Below are 23,809 nucleotides of genomic sequence, written 5' to 3' on the forward strand. Positions count from 1 at the left end.
CCCTTATCTTCCCTTCCTTCATCCTTTTTAGCAGTCAAATCTCTTAGCCCTCTTCATCTCTCATCATTCTTACTCTGTTTCCCTCTTTCTTCACCTCGGCACAACCTTTCTTCTTCAGTATCTTCTTCTCCTTTTCATCATATTCTCTCTCTCTCTCTCTCTCTCTCTCTTTGCTCGCTCTTTGTTTCTCCAACAAAAAGAAAAAAATGTCAATTGATCCTGTCATTTCTATTGCATCGGATGACTTGAAGTGTGTGGTTGTTCCCATCTCGCGTCATTTCGGATACGTTACGTCCTCCAAGAGCTACGCCCGGGATCTTCAGAAAGAAGTCGGGAAGCTGGCATACAAGGCTGAGATGGTCCAAAATGCCGTGGAAGCGGCCAGAAACAATGGTCAAAATGTCTACAGTTATGTCACGCAGTGGCAGGCAAATGCTGACAAGGCCTTGAATGAGGCGCGAGACTTATTGGACGACTTTGAAAAGGCAACCAAGACTTGCTGCTATGGGAGTCTTCCCGAACCCAGTTGCCGCTATCAGTTCAGCAAGTTAGCCAGGCACAAGATCGAGGGCATTCAGCTACTCGGTCAAGAACACAGTCAAATCAAGGATGTCTCCTTCAATGGTCTTGCTCTAGGGAATGTTACTGCTTCGACTCCGGCCAGGAGAGAGGACAAAGATGTCGTCCAGTCGACCATCGTGACGGCCTCTTCTACTTTTGCCTCGACCTTCAATGTGTTTTTTCCCATCTCGCGTCATTTCGAATACGTTATGTCCTCCAAGAGCTACGCTCGGGATCTTCAGAAAGAAGTCGGGAAGCTGGCATACAAGGCTGAGATGGTCCAAAATGCCGTGGAAGCGGCCAGAAACAATGGTCAAAATGTCTACAGTTATGTCACGCAGTGGCAGGCAAATGCTGACAAGGCCTTGAATGAGGCGCGAGACTTATTGGACGACTTCGAAAAGGCAACCAAGACTTGCTGCTATGGGAGTCTTCCCGAACCCAGTTGCCGCTATGAGTTCAGCAGGTTAGCCAGGCACAAGATCGAGGGCATTCAGCTACTCGGTCAAGAACACAGTCAAATCAAGGATGTCTCCTTCAATGGTCTTGCTCTAGGGAATGTTACTGTTTCGACTCCGGCCAGGAGAGAGGACAAAGATGTCGTCCAGTCGACCATCGTGACGGCCTCTTCTTCTTTTGCCTCGACGTCAATTAAGCTTAAGGATGACGATATCTTCAAATCCAGAGAATTGATCATGCAGGAGATCATGGCCGCTCTTGCCGATAACAACAATAGCGTGGTTGGGATTTACGGGATGGGCGGGGTCGGCAAGTCCACGCTATTGGCTGACACTGAAAAGAGAATAAGAAAAGAGAAGTCGTATGATTGGGTTGCTAAGGCCAACGTATCAAAAAATCCAGACATCATGATGATTCAAGAAGAGATTGCGGATGCCTTAGGCCTTACTAAAATCCAGGAAAGAAAGACTATCAGCAGGCGAGCGGAACTTCTGCACGGGAGGCTGAAAGAGGAGGAGAGTAACAGCAAGAAGGTCCTCATAATACTGGACAACTTGTGGAAGGGGCTGGATTTGAAATTAGTCGGCATTCCTTGCGGACATGACAACAAAGTCATCGGATGCAAGTTATTGTTGACATCGAGAGATCGAGATGTCTTGCGAAGGGAAATGGGCTGCGACAAGCCCTTCCACCTTGATGGGTTGCAGAAGGAAGAGGCAGAAGAATTGTTTGAGAAGACGGTGGGAGAAAAAGTTCATAATGATCCGTTCAAATCCTTGGTGGATATAGCACTCCACAGATGCGGAGGTTTGCCTTTCCTAATTATTGCAATGGCGAATATTTGTAAAGATGCTCAATTTTTTGAATGGGAGGATGTTTTGATACAAATCGAGATGTTTTCAAATAAAGGAATCGGTGGGATGATAAATGAGACGCTACGGTTGAGTTATGATCGTCTCAGAGGGGAGGATAGCAAGGAGTTGAAGTTATTATTACGACTTTGTGTTGTTTATGGTGTCTCTAAGCCCTCTCTTGAAAACTTGGTGAGGTATGGCGTGGGTTTGAGGTTATTTCGAGAAGATAGCACCATGGAAGAAATTAGAAATAGGTTAAACACATTGATCCGAAAATTGAAAGCAGCGTCCCTTTTGTTAGGAGACAATGAAGATGTTGATGATTTCAAGATACATGACTTGGTTCGTGGATTTGTTGCCTCGGTTGCTTCAAGAGATGACCCTTTTCTCGTGTTGAAAGATAATGGTAAGTTAGTAATAGAGTTGCCGAAGAACAAGCTCAGAAGTTGTACAGCAGTATGTTTTCCCTATGTTGACATGAAGGAGCTTCCCGAAGAATTAGATTGCCCCGAAATGCAGATCTTTTTGCTATTCACGAACAATGAATCTCTTACGGTCCCAAATTCATATTTTAACTCTATGAAAAAACTCACGGTCTTACATCTTTCTCAGGTGTGTCTCACTAGTTCACCTTCGCCGTTTCAGTTCTTGGTGAACTTACACACTCTATGTCTTGATGGTTGTTCATTAGAGGATGTAGCCATGATTGGCAAGCTAAAAGGGCTACAGATTCTTAGCTTTGTGAATTCCGATATTCAACGATTGCCAGAAGAAATTGGACAATTGGTAGAGCTGAGGTTGTTAGACTTAAACCATTGCACACTACTTAAGATAATTGAGCCAGGTGTGCTTGGAAACTTGATGAAATTAGAGGAGTTGTTTATGGAGAATAGCTTTGATCGATGGAATGCTGTGGAGCAAACTTCACCAACTAATGCTAGGCTTATTGAGTTGGATAACATGAAGAATCTCCACACTTTGCATGTGTCCATTCTTGATCCGAATGTGCTCCCAAAGGATCTAAACGTCAAGAAATTAACCAATTACAAAATCAAAATAGGTAATGTGGGGCGCCGGCAAAGTGACAAAGGATCAAGCACATTGAAGCTTAAGTTGGATCCAACAAGTGATATTCTTCATAAAGGATGCATACAAACTCTCTTAGGCAAAACTGATGATCTATTTTTAGATGGATTAAACGGAATTGAGCAAAGTATCTGCGTGTTATCCCAAGAAGGCTTCCCAAAATTAAAGCATCTGCACGTGGAGAATAGTTCCTCCATCCATTATGCCTTGCAATCACCATCCCTTACAGATTTTAAGACGCTGGAGTCTTTAATTCTCGATAATCTCATCAACTTGGAGAAGATATGCAACAACCACATCTCCAATGAGTCCTTTAGTGCATTAAAAGTAATACGGGTCGAAAGTTGCGACAAGATGGAAGTTTTGTTTCCTCTTTTGTTATTGAGAGAACTTCCATGGCTTGAAGAGATCCAAGCTATGTGGTGCCCCTTAATGCGGGGGATTGTAGAAGTTGATGATTGTGGCAAAGTTGAATTGCGTAATTTGCATGTATTGGAATTGCGTCATTTGCCAAATATCAAGAATTTTTTCACCCCCAAGACAGCTCCTTCAAGTATTGCATCAAAAGACCAAGTTGGCACTCAAGTTGCTTTCTTCAACAGGCAACAGGTAACTTTCAATCAAAAGAATATACCATCTATTAATCTTTTGTTGAGTTGCTAATTAGAAGTACTGTAGATTTTAATCCTTATTCTGTTTTCTTTCAGTTCATTTTCTTCCCAATTACCTTGTCCAATCATGCCTTTGCTGTAATTAGTTAAAGCAATCTTCTATTTCTCTTCACTGTGTAGAAGCCCAACTAATAGAATGGAATCCATGTAAATTTAGTTTGGGATAGGATCTGAGTTATTTTCAACTTACATGTTGCAAGTATACCTATATTAATAGGGTTTTACAGAGCAACATTGAAGGAAATTTTGGCATTAGAATGATTCCACAATAACGTCATTTCATAATCTTGTAAAATGGATTTCCTGAATTTAGTTATCTAACTCTATTATTATCTATAAAATATAATATCTAGGCGACTTAGGTAAAATTCAATACTAAGAAAGAGCATGGGGATTGGGCTTTCAAATAGTAGCAACGATGCGAACCTAATTGATGCACGTCATTTCCATATTGTGTCTTTTAATAAGCACTTAGTCATTGCATAGATCCTATTAGTATAAAAGTACACAATTTCATGCGTGTTCATATATTTATAAGCACTTTGGGCATAACAAACATAAATATTAAACGTATGCTAATATCTCGTAGTCGTAGGCAGCTTTGCAAAAACTACATGCAATTCCCCGTGAAGATCTTAAGCGGTACACATTTACTTCCAAAATTTGGTTATATAAATTATGGCATATTGCGCATAGCTATGTAATGTTATCATCCAATGGTCTTTTTAAATAGTTAACTGGGAATGCTATATGCATAAAGAAAAAAAAATTAGCCTTTCCTATGATTGTTTTATATGCTTGGGATACACTTGAAAGCCTACTAGGTGTTTTGCCTTTTTCATGAAGTCAACCGTGTTATTGCTTCCTCATTTTTATTTTGGAGAAGTCAACCGTATGAAGTCAATCATTGTCATTTTCCCGCTTTATTTACTCAAAATTTTGGCTTAATTCTATTAATTAATTCTTGTAATTAAGTTTTTTTTGCTCATTTCTAAACTACTTTATGTGCGCTATTCCTTCATTATGGTCAAAATCATGGTCTTGATTTGTGAAAGATTAAAACAAAATGATTTTCAAGCGAATGATTGGTTTGAAGCACCTTCCAACATATAGTCAAGGCTCGAGCGTATGAAATGGCAATTAATATATAGTAGACTGTAACATGCATAAAAAATTAATTAAATGATTATGTATAATAAACCTTTATTTCTTAGAAATCGGACTTAGAAAATTGTCTCAAACACTATGTAATTGAGAATTTATAAATATGAAGTTGATAATTTAGATCATCACAACAATAATTAATGGCATTTAAATGAAATTGAGGCCGTTTATGTATGGTTGATTAAATTGATTATTGTTAGTAAAGAGAAGTAAACTATGGATAAGCAGTAATTAAGGAAAACGCACGGCCGTTTTGTACAACAAAAATTTCTTAAAGCCTTTTAGTTGACTAGACATGATTGCCCTATTATAATGACGTAATAAAGATTCGAGGAAATTTAAGTTGCCATGGTAGATTTGCGAAGTATAAAAAGGAAGTTTGAGTATGGGCGTTTGCGGCCTACTGTGCTACGACACCGATACGTGTCATCATGCTTTTCTCCTTTTCGTGGGCCCCCTCTCCCCCCATCTGAAAGTTGTTCAGCATCGCGAGAGGGACTGCGTCTTCTCTCACTCCCTACTCGCCACGCGCTGAAGGGCTGAGAATCAGATCGGCTTACTGCCGCCGTCGACTTGCTCATCGCGATCCTTCATCTCCCTTGCGGACCAGGCAAATTCTATCTCTATCTGTTTCTCTCACGAACTCAGCGTGACAAACAAGCTTGCCGCTGCTATGGGCCTTGGTCATGCCTCTCTGAAGTTGATTTTTCTGTGATGTGAAGAAAGAGAGAACGAGGATTTGGTAAAATGAAAAAGAAAAAAGAAAAAAAGAAGAGAGAAAATAAGGTGCCGTGCTGTGTGTTAACTATTGTTGTGAGCCATAGACGATAAGTGTAAGGATCGTAGTAGACTATCAACACCCGAATAGTTAACATTAAGGATTGAAGGTATTACATTCGTGAGAAGATACAAATTATAGGATAATTATAAAAGAGAAACTCCTCGTGTAAATTTTATTGAATTTTATTGAATAAATTATAATATTTCACGCATAAATTATTAAATTGATTATGTCTAGATAAGCCCAAGTAGGCTTAGGTAGGTGGCTCGGGAAGGGAAAAAAAAAAACGAAGTTACTTACATAGCCTAACCTTTTATAATAGTAATTTTCCCTTGTGAAGTAATAAATTACTTTTCAAAATTGCTAAATTTCTTTAGGTAGGTAGTAAACTAAACCTTTTGTAATTAAGTCTTATAGCATAGTAATTTACTTCTTGTGATTGCAATCTCGCTTGTTTGATCACTTATTGCAATGATATATTTTCCTTTGTTAGTAAATTGCCTATGTCTTTCGTAATCATGGTCATTCTATAGTTTTTTAATTTTTAATTTTGTTTCATTGTATTAATCTCCATTGTGAGATAGTAGGAATCATCCCATGAAATGAACAATATATTGTCAAAATAGTAACATAACCTAAGAGAAATTAGTTTATCTTATAGGAAGTGATTTACCTTGAATGTACTTCCTTTTCCTCAATGGATCGCTAATTTTTGTAGTCGTTATCAAAAGGAATGATTGCTATTTCTTGATGACCATAATTTCCCTTATTGTTAGTAAATTGCTTGTAATAACACCCACGAGTATATTGTAAATAAAAATGAAGTTTGTTAGTTGTCTTTTGCGGTCATAAAATACCTTTCCAGATTGTAAATCAGCTTTCTTTTATCACAGATTTTTGTAAATGAAAATTTTTTCCCAAAGTTCATGAAGTTTCTTTCACGACCATTTGAATAACCTGATATAGCATGTAAGATTTTTGCCTGTGTTTTGTAATTGAAAGTACTAATGCTGATGGGTCTATCCACTAGGTGTCAATCCCATCCTTGGAGTCCTTGATGATGGCCGGACTTCCCAATCTGGAAAATATATGGAGCGATGAATCTCCATTAGGGCTGAGCAATCTCCAATTTCTTGAGGTCTCGTTGTGCAATTCTCTCTCAAAAGTTATCAATTCCAAGTCACTAGTAAAACTACACAAGTTACACACTTTAATAGTAGAAGCTTGTATTTCGTTGCAAGAAATTTTTGACCTTGACGGACTAAGCACCAATGCAAATATCGAGACTCTCTCTGAGCTAAACACCATCCGTATAAGAGGATTGCTAGGCTTGAGGCGCATATGGAACAAGAATCCATGTGGAATTGTGAGACTCCACAATTTGAAGAAAGTACGAGTGCATGATTGTAACAATCTCAAGTTTATGTTTTTCCCATCCATGGTTCAATATCTTGCACAATTGAGAGAACTAGAGGTACATGATTGCAAGAAGATGGAGGTGATCATAATGGAGGAAGAAGGGTTGAGCATAGAAACATCGGATATTCTAGTATTCCCGATGTTGACCATTTTACGACTTACATATTTGGAAAGTTTAACGTGCTTCTCTTACAGAAAGTGTAAGATCAATTTTTTTGGTTTCATCATTCAAGACCTTCTTAGATTAATTTATCCTTGCCATGCAAAAGATGCCATTCTTTTCATCTAATGAAAACTTGATGACAGGTACATCGGAAGCTCGAGGTGAGGACCGCATCAAATCCCGCTCCACTATCCTCTTCAGTCAAGAGGTATGTGATTAACGCTATATCATAATCTTAAATATAACAAAAATCTGATAGAGTAAAATGCTTGCCATCAATTTTATGTGTTGTAGGACTTTAGAAGTTTACATGCCATGCATTTCGAGTTGCCACATGCCACAACAAATAATTGGCAAGTTTCAATTCACACCAATAAGAGTTGGATCAATCACGTCAAATTATTAAGAAATTAGAAAAAAAAAAGATATATACATATAAATAAATATTATGCCAGCCAGCTAATTAATTAAAAGTAACAATTAAATAGTTGTACCGGAGACAAAGCATAATTGCCAAACTCCCCTTTGGTTAAAATTGATTACGTTCCACATAATCACTGCACCGTGAAATCTGGAGAAGTCAAAGTAGAGTTACTATTCAAATTGTGATTTTAAATTTAAATGAAGAATTTAAAGTAGAGTTACCATATATACAAAAGTTGGATAATTAATCTTCAATGAGCTCAATCGTTAACTATATAATAAAAAAATTTGTAATATAGTCACTGCAACTTTTACTTGATCACCTAAGACAATAAATTTTCATTTCTTTATAATTTACGCACTTTGACAAAAAAGTATGGAATTTTCCGGCGACCTATTGATGTGGAAGACATGTGGCTAATTTTCTAAATGGGCTACTGTTTCCACTTCACTACTGAATCATCACCTCACTGGAAAATCTACTATAAATATTTATTAGTCACTAAAAACTTTTAATTTGCAAGATGATCGTTCTACTTTTCTTGTACTTTCCACTCATCTTGCTTCCAACGAGAATTCCTCTTTTTCATAGGTGATTGCCTTGTTCAAGACCATGGGTCTTAATGAGTTTTAGCATTGCGATTTAGCAATGTAACCCTTCCTATTATATATTTCTTTTGATGAATTTTGTATTCTCTCAAAATTACAACAATGTTATATTATATATAAAATCACACTATGCCATGTGACATTGACAATTAGCATCTTTCTTCCAAACATAACTAAATATAAGTACTTTGTATCAAAATAAAAATCAAATAATCGACTAGCTGGCAATTTATGTTCATTGGACAACACTGTATTTTTGTTAATTTTGCTACAACTTTACATATATTATGTTAATATCAATTCGTGTCATTTTCGAATTTGTTAGATAATCATTTACGAATATGTTAATTCGTATTATAAATTGTCAGCCCTTTCAATTTTTATTTTTTTTATATATATAAAATTTAATAGTTCTCATGGGCATGTACAATTACACTCACTTGGCTTCATTTACACTTGATCTTTTTTTTTTTTTTTGTACAATTTTTTTTTTCCCGATGGAAGGGAGCTCTTGCTTTCAGATTAATCATACCCCTAAGCCTCGATTCTGTCTTAAACGCCAAATTGCGCAATTAGTTTTTGCTCGTTGCTCGACCATTTTTTTGGATGCGGGCACTGTGTTGGGCTCCGGTTTGTCGACCCAGTTGGTGGGGGGTGGTCGACACGTCAACGTTAGTGAATTTAAGGCAACCCCTGGGCTACTGTTCCGTTGCTCCGCGAGACTACGTGATCCCAGGTAGCTTGCGAGCCACAGACGCAATCTCAGCCACTGCATCGTGTAGGCCCTAGCGCGCTTTAATGGCGCTAATCGACTGGTGTCGATGGCTCCACTTTACGGGATTGTCGCTCACGTAGGGGGGGACTCACTGTTTTGAAAGTTGGGGGTTTCTATGACGTGGCAGGAGGCCATTAGCAGAATGGTAGGATGGGCGGTGGGCCCTGGTAAGGCTTTGCGTTGCATTGGATTTTTTTTCTTATAGAAAGCTTTTGCTGTGTGGCAAAGTAAGGATGTTTTTTATGCCGTGTCAGGTTAGGTCTTTCTTCTTGATGTGGTGGTCCACGAGGGAAAGAGAGATGCTTGATGGCTCGAAACATTGATTTGAAACTTTGCCACCACATAGAATTTATGCTAGGGGTAGAGCTTTGCATGAGTTCTAGATGATGACCCATCAAATTCGATCGATTTATAAACTTTAATTCGTGCAAAGCGCCCCTCGTTCGAGGTAACGCTTTTGCTCGTATCATCGAACCAATCGAGCTGTAATAATGAAATCGAGTGATCTGTTGATAACCCGAAAACCATAATAACAATTTTCAATTTCATCATACGTTCATTAAGTTTTTGCGGTTTAACTATTTTAGTCGACTCATCTAGCTTCTTGAGTGGATGGTGAAAGGATGTTTCAATAGAAAATGAAATAGAGAAGTTTACAAACGGATCCACTTTGACTTAACTAAATGGGCCCTTCAAATGGACTTAATTATTTGTATGACCTATTTAGAGTTCTTTCGAGAGTAACATGATATAAGGAAGAATTTGTTCATTTTGACCCAAGCAATTCCGTTTTTCATTGTTTTGTTTTAGCTTGACATTTTTCTTGCTTTAGAGTGATATAATATTGAATAAAAGTATTTGATATTGACTTTAGCCAGAAGTGATGATGTCCTTGATGTATTTCACTTATATTTTAGAGATATTAAAGATTATAAATAGTAATATACAAATATTATTTGTATCGCACATGTTTAATTTTAGCAAATTAGTAAAATCAATAGAAACCTAATGGGCTAACAAAGACAATATGGCGATTAATACACTAATTTTGAAGCTAGACTTGTCCAAAATGAAACATGAAACTACTTTTAGTAAAATGAAAAAAAGGAAAATTGCTAATATGGACAAATCGGCCGCGATTACTTTATTGAGTAGAATAGTTATCGTGGAGAAACAACACAACCAACCATGCGAAAATTAAGGCCCACCACGAGTAAGGAATATTGTCTTTTTTGTTTTAAAAAAATTTCATTTTGCCTTTTGAACCGTCCTTACAAAAATGGGGAGACTTGTGCAGTCTATCAAATCTTTCGTATGATCTTTACAAGATGAGGATGCAATCATCAAATAAGATGACCACAATCAATAGACCAAGATTGATGGGACCACCGCTTCTTCCATGTGTTTCATTGCATCTCGTAATTTTTCTTTAAGACAATTAAGAAACTAATGATTTGATTTCAAGGATAGTGCAAGCAGCTACTTCTGTATTGCACCTTTTGATGAATGATTAGTCGTCTTTTTAATCTCAATCTCTCCATTGTTTTCTTTCTAATGTTGACACTCTTCCTCAAGCAAGCTCTTCTATATGTAATGGAACTTCATGAACTTTTAATCTATTAGAATCATTAATTTTGTGAGCGAATACCCACAGGTTGCATTTCCTAGCTTGAAGACATTATACATCGATGGCATGGATAATATTGAGATATTATGGAATGATCAAGTTGCTGCGGATTCTTTGCACAACCTAAAATCGCTTGAGGTGTGGAGATGCAATAAGCTATTGAACATTTTTCCTTCTCGTATTCTTGGACAGCTCAGGAGCTTGGAAAGTTTGAGGGTAGGATCATGTGCTTTGCTTGAAGTTGTTTTCAAACTTCAGCCACTGAATCCTCTAGACGGACATCTTGTTGCTCATTTGCCATTAAAAAGGCTACAGTTAGATGGATTACCAAAGCTAAAGTGTGTATGGGATAAGGAACTTCATAGTCGAGTCAAATTCCAGTGTCTCCATTTTATTATCGTTTCTGGATGCGAGAGCCTCACCTCTCTATTTCCTGCCTCAGTAGCAATGCATCTAACCCAACTTGAGGAGTTGGACATCAGTGAATGTGGCATTGTGGAACTAATTGAGAAGGAGGAAGGACTAGTTCCTAGGTTTGTGTTCCCAAACTTAACCTCCCTCAAGCTTGAGCATCTAATAGAGTTGAAGTGCATCTACACTGGAAAGCATGCTTTACATTGGCCGATGTTGAAGACCTTGGTGGTGCGTGGCTGTGACAAATTGGAGATACTTGCATCGCACCTTGAGAATGATATGCCACTTGATAAACAGCCTCTCTTCTTGATAGAAAAGGTACAGTCAAAGATTATATGTTTTGCTTCGATGGTAAATATTGGAAGTGATGATTGATTATTAGTCCAACCAGCTAAATAATTAAAATTAACAAATAAATAGTTATACTGGAGACAAAGCATTGTCGCCGAAGCCCCCCTTTTGGTTAAAATTGATTACATTCAACATAATCACGGCACCATAAAATCTGGACAAGTCAAAGTAGAATTACTATATCATGATTTTAAATCGAAATGGAGAATTTGAAGTACAGTCACTATACATACAAAAGTTGGATAATTAATCTTCAATGAACTCAGTTGTTAACTCTCAAAATTATGGGGTAACTATATAGTAAAAGATTTTGTAATAGTCATTGAACTTTTGCTTAATCACCTAAGGCAATAATTTTAATTTCTTTATAATTTATGCACTTTGACAAATAAAATCCGAAATTTCCAGCAAATTATTGATGTGCAAGACACGTGGCTAATTTTTTAAATGTGCTGTTGTTTCCACCTCATCACCAAATCAGCACCTCACTTGAAAATTTATGTAAATATTTAATACAGAGTATTCTTCATTTATATCCATAATGACCATCACTTAAACTTTTAATTTAAGATTGTTCTCCTTGCAATTGAACCTCTCCTTGTACTTTCCACTCATCTTGCTTCCAACGCGAAGTCCTCATTCTCATAGGTGGTTGCCTCGTTTGAGACCATTGGTTTTAATGAGTTTTAGCATTGCAAATTAACAATGTAACTCTTCCTATTATATGTTTCTTTTGATGAGTTTTGTAATTTTCTCTCATTATTACAATAATGTTATATTTTACATAAAAAATCACACTACATCATATAACAATGACAATTAAGAACTTTTTAATGTTATCAAATCCCTATGTTTTACATAATACAAGTTAAGAATTTAGATTTTTTTCTTCAAAAAGGGAGATTCATAATAAATGAGATACAATTTAATCAATTATTTTTATTAAAACATATTCTGATTTTACAAAAATGAAAAATTCCATGCCCGTGCAAACGCACTAGAATGCTGCTAATTACCTAGTAATTAAAGAAAGAGGAATCATGCAAAGGAGTCTGTCATCTTCTGCTTGTTGGGTAGGTGTATAGGTTATTGAGAGAAGTACTTTAAGCATTCTAAAGCTTCCACTTAGCATCTTTATTCCAAATGTAACTAAATATAAGTACCTTCTATCAAAATAAAAATAAAATAAAAAACCATCTAGCTAGCAATTCATGTTCATTGGACAAAACCATATATATATTTTTTTTATTTTGTTACAAATTTACGTATATTATGTTCATATCAAGTCGTGTCATTTTCGAATTTGTCAGATAATCATCAACACTTTTGAACATAATCCTTATTATTATTATTATTAATTCATTGAGTAAAGATCTAGTCTCTGAGTTATTAAGACCATTCTAAGGGATTGGATAAGGGATTTAGTTTGATCACAGGAAACAAAACTTTAAGAATTATTAGTTAATATTTTCAAAGAATGGCAGGCGGAGAAACTTAAAGACGAGATAACAAGTTTTGCTAAAACCTAGGTTAAAAGGGCTATAAGGTACAACCTATAAATCCAGCCCGGGGTGTCATTCATGAAATTTTGTAGATTATAGTACAGATTTAATTAGTTTTTGTTAACTGAAGCTTACTTCTGGCTACTAATATGATAATCTTAAAGTAATTAGGAGTTATGTATTCATTTCATACTACGGGGTATGACAATGCAAGTATCACTGGATAGAGAAGGTCTATTATAATTTTGTTTTGAATGATTACTAATGTTGATAATTGCTTAGTTTGGCAATCTACGAGGACTATGTGAAAATGAATATATAACTAGATTAATAATTACTTAGTAATTAATAATTTTTTATAATAATTAAATAGAGAAGGTCTTTTAATGATTTTGTTATCAATGATTACTAATGTTGATAATTGCTTAGTTTTTCAAACTAGGAAGACTATGTGAAAATGAAATATGCAACTAGTCAATAAATTAACCAAAAAATTAAATTAAATTAAAAGCTTAACTGGGATTTGCATTACTTTGGTGATTGTTATCAACATAGCTAAAGTACCACATCAGATATCAGTTTTTTTTTTTTTTAAATAATGTAAAGAATGTAGAATTGATTTATTGTTAAGCTTTATATGTGCGAACACACAATAAATAATTCTAAAAAAATTAGATACAACTGAAAAATTTGTACAATGAACATTTTGCAACTACATAATGAATAATAAATGAAAAAAACTCTTTACCAAAAAAAATAATGAAAAAAACCTAATAAATTTAGATGGGCAGATTTAGCTTATTGACTGATATTATTAATTGCGTTGAAATTAACATCCTAGATAAATTGGTATGAGTATTGTCCAAAGTACATTAATGGTAGGGTAAGTGGGACTATTAATTATATTCTGTTTCTGATTAATATCAAGAGTAGCAGGAGCGAAAGGAGTTATGTCATGATATGGATCAACAACAAAGCTCCATTCCATCCAATTTCTATGTTTCCAATAGATTTGGTTGTTTCTTTATAAAACTCCATTGATCCAATTTCTATGTTTATAATAGAATTGGTTGTTCTTTATGTCATCAAAATCATCCAGCATAGCCTATTGGAATATAAATAGCTTGCTTTTTGGTGAATGTGATTTCAGACACCACAATACTGATGTGTTCGTTTGATTGTACAAAGTAATGGCCGGTACTTGTTAATTTCATGATATCAGTGATCGAAAGTGTCTGTAGTTGTATGTTAATTGGGGCAGCAATTCATCAGATTTGACTATTTAATACAGCAATACCTTTAGATATATCTGTCTATTATCATTGACTCTTTTGTAGTACCTGCCAAATGATTGCAAAAACATCTCTTGGAATGCTATTCTACTTGAATTGTCTGAATCCCATCATTTTCTTCTGAAACAACTAAGTCACATTTCGCATCCCCCATCACCAGCCTTATGCAGCTGCCACCTTTAGCTTATGGCCAACCAGCTTCCCTGCCACTTCTGATGGTTCAGCATATTAGAGGACTGGCAAACTTATTATGGTTCTTCACTTTCTTTTTATTGGTCGACTGGTGTTAAGCTGACTATATTAAATTGTTGATAAAGTGGTGAATTCTTCTAGTAGTCTCAATTCATTGCTTCGAGACATTTAAATGCTATCGTGCCATGAAGCATATTACAATGGGTAAGACGATCTAGCTGATAATGCCGTGCACTTTGTTTGAGGAAGGATCGTTGGAATTAGGGGAAAAACTGAACAGATGGTAAAATCTTCACCGGATTTCTATAAATGAAGATAGAAATAGTGGGATTGGATAATCAATAGAGAAATGTTGTCTAAGCAATAAAACCACAAAGAGATGACATGCCAGAATAGAAACTCTTTCTGCAGGACAGGAAACTTGCAAAATAGCATTTGTAAATTATAACTAGTAAAGAATATCGTAGCTCTCATGGTTACTGGAAAGTGAGAGCTTCCTCTCTACTGCTATGGTCTATAGTTTACACTATGAGAAGGAAGTTTGATATGTCCATTTCTACTTTCACAGAGAAACCTAAAGCATCCCTTTTAACTTCAGGATACCATCTTTGATTGGTTTTGGCATTTTGTTAATTTTACTGTTTACGATAGGCTGTCATTGACGTGTCAAAAAAATGTTAACTTTCTAGATGGCTGATGATTTTCTGTGCTGGCGTTTTGCGGAAGCAGTGTGAAATGGGATCGGTCAAGTTATGTTGGTGTTTTCTTCCTCATGCCGTGGGACTAACTTTTATCCATAGTAGATCATGCATCTTTAATCAAGTTCTCAAGGGAAACTCTTGACTTATTACGCAGGCAACCTGGAGATGGCCCCTGATAAGGTCAGTAGTAACCTTTCTGTGCTTCCTTTTCAGAGTCCAAAGAATAAGAAACCAGGTATGTTAGTCAGTTTAAGCTTTTGATGGTCAGGAAGCCAGATTTACTTCAAGATTCTTTCATAATGAAGACAATAGGTTTACTGCCCCGTCTTAAGCTTAGACGGGAAGCACGGAGTAAATGATTGCATTGGAGGAACTTCATTATCTACTCTGTCAGCTAAATATTAGTTACAACATCCCGACTAACATGGGATATGATTTGATTGGCAGGCACATTCGAAGCACATGTTACGGAGAATGGCATTACCATCTGGAACTTACAGTACCTCCGTATATTTCTTCACTTCTCTTCTTCTCTCTATTAAAGTTACATTCTCCTAAACTTAAGTACCTTTATAGGAGAAGGAGCTTGAAGACAGTCAAGTACAAAAAATAATTAGCTTATTGGACATGGGAGAAACAGGTGTACAAATTGTTGGAATCCATGGGAGAGATGGCATTGGAAAGACTGCTCTTGCCAAGACCGTATACAACGAAATTTCCCTTGAGTTTGATGCTTGCAGTTTTCTTGCAGAGATTGAAGAAACGATCATGCACCCTGGTGGTCTTCAGCATCTTCGTACCAAGTTGATCTGTGATATTTTGAAAAGAGAGTATGAGGTTGCTTCTGCTTTCAAGGAAGTACGATTTTTCAAAGAAATATTTAGGAATATGAAAGTTCTCATTGTTCTCGATGATGTGGAAAGTAGGTCCCTCCTCAAGGAGTTTGTAGGAGCTAAGCTTGATTGGTTTGGTTCTGGAAGTAGAATAATTATCACCTCAAAACAAAGAAGCATTCTTCAAGGGTATGTTGATCGAAAGTTGGCTCATGAATATGTTGTTAGTCCGATGGATGATAATCGAGCTTTCGACCTTTTCTGGAAGTATGCAAGGGAAAGGAGTTATGTACAGCAGCCTTATGCAAGGGAAAGGCGTTATGTACAACAGCCTTACTTTCAAATTGCAATGAAAATAGTCAAGGCTGTGGAGGGACTTCCACTTCTGGCCAAAGTTATTGGTTCTTTTCTGCACGGTAAAGGACAAGAAGAATGGATTAAATTCGAAGGTCTCATACAACAATTTCAGGAAGATTATTGGAAGTTTTTAACCATAATTTATGAAGCATTAGATCAAAAGAAAAAGCAGATGTATCTTGATATTGCATGTTTTCTCCCGGATGTGGATTTTAGGATTGCCTCATATATGTGGCATTATTATGAACGTCCCCATGATGAGATTGAGGTCCTTTTTCGTATGTCCTTAATAAAAATAGAAGAAAATAAAATAGGCATGCACAGCATTCTAAGATGCCTTGCCAGGAAGATTATTTTCGAAGGTTTACATGATCCAGGAACATGTGTTGGATCCTACGTTCCTGTCATAACCCAGGACCCGGAGAAGAGGATAATGGTATGTCGGAAAAAAGAGTAGCATGCAGGCCCTAATTTTTTCTTCGATTTTCTTTGAATAGGTTTCATGTATGAAGCCTTTTTTTTTTTACCTCACGGCTGGTTGGGCATCCATAGTAATTATTTCACCGTCTGATGAGTTTGAAATGTTTCTCTACTTGACTTTTGTGGTTCATTGTCCAGGGAACTGACCAACATAACAATGAAGTGGCAGGCTTTGAGATCCCGCCGAACACAACATTTCTCAGCTTAGGTCATGCCAATATTGGTGGAAAATTTGCAGGTGCCTTATTGAGCGTTCGGTGGCTTCACTGGCAAGGGTGCCCTCGGGATATTAAAGCAATCGACTTTCATTTAGAGAACCTAGTTGTTCTTGATCTTTCATGGAGTAAGGTTAATGAATCCTGGGGATGTTGGAAAGGAATTAAGGTGGTTTATAGCTCATTTGTTGTTGTGTGTGTGTTGGTCCTTATGTACGTTGGGAATTATACGGCGTCTGAATTTTCTTTCTCTGTTTTGCAGATGGAGCATTTGAAAGTCTTGAATTTTACAGGTTGTGCAGACTTATTAGTTACCCCCAACTTCTCTTGTTGCCCAAATTTGGAGATACTGATTCTTGAACGATGTTCTCGATTGGTTCATTTAGATCCTTCAATTAATGATTCGAAGCTCTTGGTTACCCTTAATTTGACATTCTGCTCTGAACTTAGCATGCTGCCAGTGAAAATGGATGGGATGATTGCTTTGAGAGAGCTCCTGATTGATGGTACTTCCATTCGAGAACTTCCTGAGTCGATAGGCAAATTGGTTCAACTGCAAATTCTTAGTGCCGCTAATTGCTTCTCATTGGCTGGTGTTCCTGGTTCAGTTTGTCAACTTAAAGCTCTGTCAGTGCTGGTTTTGGATGACGCGAAAATTCTTGAACTCCCAGAGTCAATTGGAGACTTGGGGGAACTTAGACGCTTGTCTTTGAGGAATTGTCGTGGGCTAGAAAAGCTTCCAGAGACGATTGGCAAATTAAAAGAATCATTAGTAGAGTTGGATATTTCAAGTTCGGGTATTTTAAAACTGCCCGATTCGACTAAAAATCTGCGGAGTCTGAAAGTGCTGAAAATGGATTCTTGTTTCATAAGAGAATTTCCTCGTGACGTTGGAGAGTTGATTAACCTTGAAGAAGTCCACGCCTCCTGGTGCAGGAATTTGGAGGGAGCCATTCCGAGTGGTATTTCGAAACTACATCATCTCAGAGAACTGAGGCTTCGTGGTTCACGTATATCCAGCCTTCCATCAGAAATCCAGTTCATTTCAAGTCTTCAGACTCTCGATTTGCTACATTGCACCCTTCTCAAAGAGTTGCCTTTGCTTCACTCTAACTTAATCGATCTCTACGTCGATCCTGGCTTGACGCAAGATATGTAGGGCATTCAAATATGTCGTTGGTCGCATTTATCGCGAATTAGGGGTGTCTCCAAAAAAACCCGACCCGACGTGAAAAATTTGGGTCTTTTTTGTCCGGGTAGTAGGAAAAATTCGGGGCATTTGTTCTCTCTTCCTCTTTTTTCGCGATTTCATCTGTTGAGCAACCAAATGTCTGGATATGTTGATTAACATTCCCGTATTAGTATGACTCTGCTGTTGATTCCCAAGCTCAATATTGATAATCATGCGTTTATTGTTCTCTTTCTAAGACATGCATAGGGTGGAATCACGTCGTGTAGATGCTTGAATGAGTCGATGTGTTTATTTCGAGGTTAGATTCTTCATGCGAGCATGTTTATGTGTTTGTGTGCTTGTGCATGTAGAGCGCTTTGGAGCCTCTGTGCCCTCTAAGTAGCTGGATGCCACTATATCATGTAGGGCAGCGAAACGGAGAACGGAACCCTTTCTAATGTCAATTGTATTTGCTGCTTTCTCACATGCAAATTGGAAATCTTTGTAATGTGAATTAAGTGCAGTAAAACCTTTGTAATGTGGATGCTACTATATCACGTAGGGCAGCAAATTGGAAGTCTTTGAAGTGTAATCTCAAATGCAGGTTGCACTTAATATGTACTTGTGAATCATTATTCTTGCACTTAATATGTGTGTGAATTAACTGCAGTGGTGTTGTAATGTACAATTACATTCATGACGGAGGAAGCATTTATGGAGTTTGTCAGGCTCTGGATACTTGGAACTCTCCATCTTGTGTTTGTAAGACAGGTTGACAACCCCACTTATGAAGCAGTGTCATCAAGCTCAATTCAATGTGCTGAGAATTGTAGAGACAGCAGAAAATGATGAGGCTCTGCTCTTCAAAAGCCTTTAACGTGAATCACAAACTCTAGAAAGTCCACTTCAAGTATGAAGAGCTGCATACATTTTGACTTTAATGTGGCATAAATAGCTCTCCCTTTCATTGAAAATTTAATATAGGGTTGTCAACTTCAACCATGGAGCCGCACTCGATATTGGTTTCTCTTGATGATGAGATGGGTATTTGTTAAACCTGCAAATTTAGTTCATGGTTCGGTTTAGACTGGTGGATTATGCCATTTGCAATTCTTGAAAGATCTTTGGTTCTAATTTACATATTGGTGTCTGAGGTTACCGTGAGTCCTGATGGCATTGGTCTCATGCCCGATCAGATGATAATAGCTACTGAAGCTTCTCTTGGTGGTACTATAATACCAGATTCTTCAGTGGATTATATGGTTAAATGCTCCGCTACTTCTGCTGGTACATTGATCTACTGCTTGGGGTGTTATGAGGAAGAGGAGTTTCAAGGTGGATTGGCATAATTTAGTTCGTTTGTCTCCATATGTTTTCAGATTTGACTTAATCTCTTTACATTGGCCATCTTGAATAGGCTAAAAGATTTCGACGGAATTATGAGATAGAGCTCTTCCTCTACATATTTCTTACGCTTCCAAGAAAATTTCGAGCGTATCTCTTCTGGGTGTGCTTTTCGGTCAATTGGGATGTTCAGATGAAAATGAATGCTACTCTAGAGGTGGTAGTATTCATCCTTGCTTCCTCAAATTAGAGCATCGAACAGTTGCATCTTTCAGGTGTGGAGAGCATAAAATGGTCAACAGCACCCTCAATCTGCTCGTACTGCTGATCAGGTGTTAAAGATGGTGAAGCTTGCGGTTTGAGTGTAGTGTCCGAGTTTAAAAGCCCTTGGACACAAGTTGATTTCGGCACAAGCAATCTAGTCGTAGTCAAAGTGACGTGCGGTTTAATAAATACCCAATCAACCAAAAATGTTCTTGCTGGACTTGCTCTAAGCGTACCCCGTGAGAACCCACAAAACCCAAAGGGAAAAAACATGAAAACCTGTCCTGCCCGACCCAGCCCGAGATTTTGGTTTGGGTTCTAGTCGGGCTGGTTTGGGTTGGGTCATGATGGACACACAGACTTCATACTTCGGTTTGGGTTTCGTAGAAATCTGACTCGAATTGAACTGTTGACAGAACATTAGCGGGTAAGATTGGGTTAGATGGTTGGGTGTTGTTATTTATAGCAATATGTAGGGTTAATTACATTACAACCACTGCAAATTGACAATCCTGTCGACCTCTTTTCAATGGTTGTCAGTAATATTATCATAGCAACTAGGATAATCCAACAATGTACATACACTATATTATAGAAAATGCTCATGCCATTTAAAATGAACCGTAGAATGCTTTATGTCGTTGAAAATTAGCCGTATGGTTCATATTAGTTGCTGGAGAAAAGAGATTAACTCCATGATGACCATTATTTTCTAAAGGAAACAATATTTATGAAAATTTTGTTTATTACGTACACGTCATGTATATGACTCGGATTATAACGAGTTGAAATCCCAGGATCACGTTATGGTATAAGACACCGCTTGATAGTTTAGCGTAGCAATTAGGATACGAATTTTTTCAATTTGGGGGGCCAAAAGAATTTAAGATAAATTAGTAACAATTTCCATAAAAGCAAATGCCAGTGGATTTACCTTGATTGAGGAGATGAAGTTTTTTTTTTGTCACGTTTCGAACCCTGAGTGCGCAAACATCTTTTAATGGTCTATTAAATTGCAACGTCTCAAATCATGTTACTACTTCATTTTTTTCTCTTTCGATTAAACGCATGTGAAAGCAATTCATATGACCACCCAGTCAATCAGCAAAGATTAGGGATAGCAAAGCACAAAAGACAATTTTTAAAAGTAGCACATTTATTTATCCACTTATTAGTCTTAGGAAATTTAATAATTATAAGTCTTTCTATGGTCACTTTCTATCGACCATCTCAAAGCATGGTCATGGTTAATCTAAACTTCACTAACGACGAGGCCAATCAAAAGTGACACTAGGTACACCCGCGTCTTAGTCTATCGAGATCCCAACCGTATACGACAATTCTTCATACAACGGGCCTGAAAATATTTAATAATAATGGAGTGAGTGACTCGCTTAAACCTCAATTAAGATGAGAATTCGTTTCAAAGATAGCCTAAACACGCACATATACAAATCAGGTAATAATCACTTTCAAGGTTATTCGAAAAAGCAAACCGCCACTTTTTAGTATTTTAAGTGGGACAACATTCATCGATGTAGTATACCTTTGAAGATTTTGTCAGAAGTTGAAGCAAGGGTCGAAGCAAGATTTGGAGGAGGAAAAGTGGAAGAGATTTGGGAGAAATTCTTTTATGTATATTTCACTGTGTATCGACAATGTACATCGACGAATAGTTATAATACAATGTGTACATTAAAAAAGGTAATGAAATATCTCACATATCAATCTAGTTTTAGATTGATTCTATAAAATCAAAATCGGATCAATTAATATCCGAGGATCTTCTGCATATCTTCTAACACTCCCCCTCAAGCTGGTGGCTTGTAAATGTCCAAGACACCCAGCTTGCTCAATAGATATGCATGCTGTCTTTGACTTAACGCCTTGGTAAACACATCCGCAGGCTATTCAACAGTTCCAATCCCCTTTGTCTCAATTGTTCCTTCTTGAATCTTCTCCCGAGTGAAATGACAGTCCACCTCTATGTGTTTAGTTCTCTCGTGCATTACGAGATTCGCTGCAAGCTTCAAGGCCGATTCGTTGTCGCAATATAACCTTGTCGGACCTTTCAATAGTACTCCAAGATCAGAGCAATCCTCGTATCCATACGACTTCACATGTGGTTTTGCCATAGCCCGATATTCTGCTTCAGCTGATGATAGAGAAACTGTTGCTTGTTTCTTGGTTTTCCATGAGAGAAGGGAATCTCCAAGCTTGATACAGAAGCCGGTTATGGATCTTCGACTCATAGGACATGTTGCATAGTCCGCATCACAAGTATGCTGTCATTTCCATGTTGCATTTTCTAGATAAAAATATTCCGAGTCCTGGACATCCTTTCAAATACTTGACCACCTTCAAAGCAGCATTCATGTGAGATTCTTTCGGTTTGTGCATGAATTGACTCAGATTTTGCACCGCATATGATATGTCGGGCCTGGTCATAGTCAGGTATATAAGTTTTCTAACGAGTTTCTGATAACCCGTCGGATCCTATAGTATAGGATCATCCTGAAATGTTCCCCCGGCATGATCTGCTGTAGTTAACCTGACGTTCTGTTCGATTGGAATGACAGCTGGTTTGCACCCTGATAACCCGGCCTCCGATACAATTTCTAATACAAACTTCCTCTGACTGAGAGAAATCCCTTGGTGAGATCTTGCGATCTCAATCCCAAGAAAATATTTTGGTGCTCCCAGATCCTTTATATGAAAAGCGGTATGCAAGTACTTTTTAAGACTTTCTACTGCAGCTTCATCGTTTCCCATGATAAGAATGTCATCTACATAAATCATCAAGTAGATAGATGACGTACCTTTGGTCCATGTAAACAAGGCATAATCATACTTTGATTGTTTGAAGTTGGCATTGGTGAGAGCCTTGGCAAACTTAGCATACCATTGTCTGGAAGCTTGTTTCAGTCCATAGAGGGACTTACGTAGATGACATACTTTATCCTCCCCCTGTCTCCATAAGCCCTGAGGAATGTCCATGTAAATTTCTTCATCCAGATCACCATGAAGAAAAGCGTTGTGGACGTCCATTTGGTGTAACGACCAATCATGGATTGCTGCAACAGACAAGAATGATCGAACAGTGACATCCTTGGCGACTGGAGAAAAGGTTTCATTGTAGTCGAAGCCTTCGCGTTGTGTATACCCTTTTGCCACCAATCGAGCTTTGTATCGTTCAATGGATCCATCCGCTTTGTATTTAATTTTGTAGACCCATTTGCATCCTATGGACTTCCGATCCCGAGGAAGATCAACTATCTCCCATGTTTGATTATCGGCCAATGCCTCTAATTCTGCTGCCATCGCCGTTTGCCACCGTGGATCTTTGGATGCCTCATCATAATCAGATGGTTCCTTTTCATCGGATATACGACTAATGCAGCATTTATGGTCCGATGAAAGTCTTTCAAATGAAACATAAGAAGATGTTGGATAGTTAATACCTGGTCCATTAAGAGAAGCACAGACATAGTCTTTAGTCCACGTCGGTGGTCTCGTGGCTCTCTTCGTACGTCTTGGAGGATCCGTTGGTGGTGGAAGTGAAGAAATTTCTGCAGCATTGTTTTCTGCTTGAGTAGCAGATACGTCCTGAATGTTGGACGAAGCAGTGGGCATGCTGTCCAATGTCTCTGTTTGTGGTGAATGATCAATCGATGGTGCTATGACTTCCCCGGGTGATGCAGCAATAAAGTATTCAGGAGACAGATCATCTTCAATTGGAAGTTGATGTGAGTTATTTGAGATATTCAAATCCCCTGAAGTCTTCTGGAATGGAAAGATAGTTTCGTGAAATATAACGTCCCTGCTTACGAAAATATCTCCTGTTGACTGATCCAGAATATAATACCCTTTCTGTAGGTTAGGATATCCTATAAAAATGCCTTTCCTTGCTCTTGGACCCATTTTATCTCGGGGTCCCACAGTTGTAGCATAACATAAACAACCGAATACTCGTAAATGATCTAATGCTGGTTTCCTTCCATAAAGTAACTCAAAAGGTGACTTACCAGCTAAGATCCGAGTGGGCATACGGTTGATGAGATAGGCTGCAGTAAGGACACAATCTCCCCAATATGTTGCTGG

At 37.6% G+C, this 23,809-nt stretch overlaps 1 protein-coding gene across 2 annotated transcripts; it reads left to right on the forward strand.

The window, feature by feature from the left end:
* The first annotated feature begins 807 nt into the window (after positions 1–807).
* On the forward strand, positions 808–18,315 carry LOC104452595. Of its 2 annotated transcripts, none has more exons than XM_039318147.1 (9): positions 808–3,569; positions 6,607–7,195; positions 7,302–7,366; positions 10,620–11,324; positions 15,199–15,279; positions 15,492–15,551; positions 15,621–16,670; positions 16,853–17,098; positions 17,192–18,315. In XM_039318147.1, exons 1-9 carry the CDS (start codon positions 837–839, stop codon positions 18,086–18,088), a joined length of 6,426 nt encoding a protein of 2,141 aa, XP_039174081.1. In that variant the 5' UTR covers positions 808–836; the 3' UTR covers positions 18,089–18,315. The 2 variants fall into 2 exon arrangements, with proteins under 2 accessions (XP_039174081.1, XP_039174082.1); XM_039318148.1 differs by having other exon boundaries at positions 15,627–16,670.
* Positions 18,316–23,809: the final 5,494 nt, after the last annotated feature.

The sequence above is a fragment of the Eucalyptus grandis genome, chromosome 7 (genome assembly GCF_016545825.1).
Source record: "Eucalyptus grandis isolate ANBG69807.140 chromosome 7, ASM1654582v1, whole genome shotgun sequence".
In the NCBI taxonomy this organism is placed as follows: domain Eukaryota; kingdom Viridiplantae; phylum Streptophyta; class Magnoliopsida; order Myrtales; family Myrtaceae; genus Eucalyptus; species Eucalyptus grandis.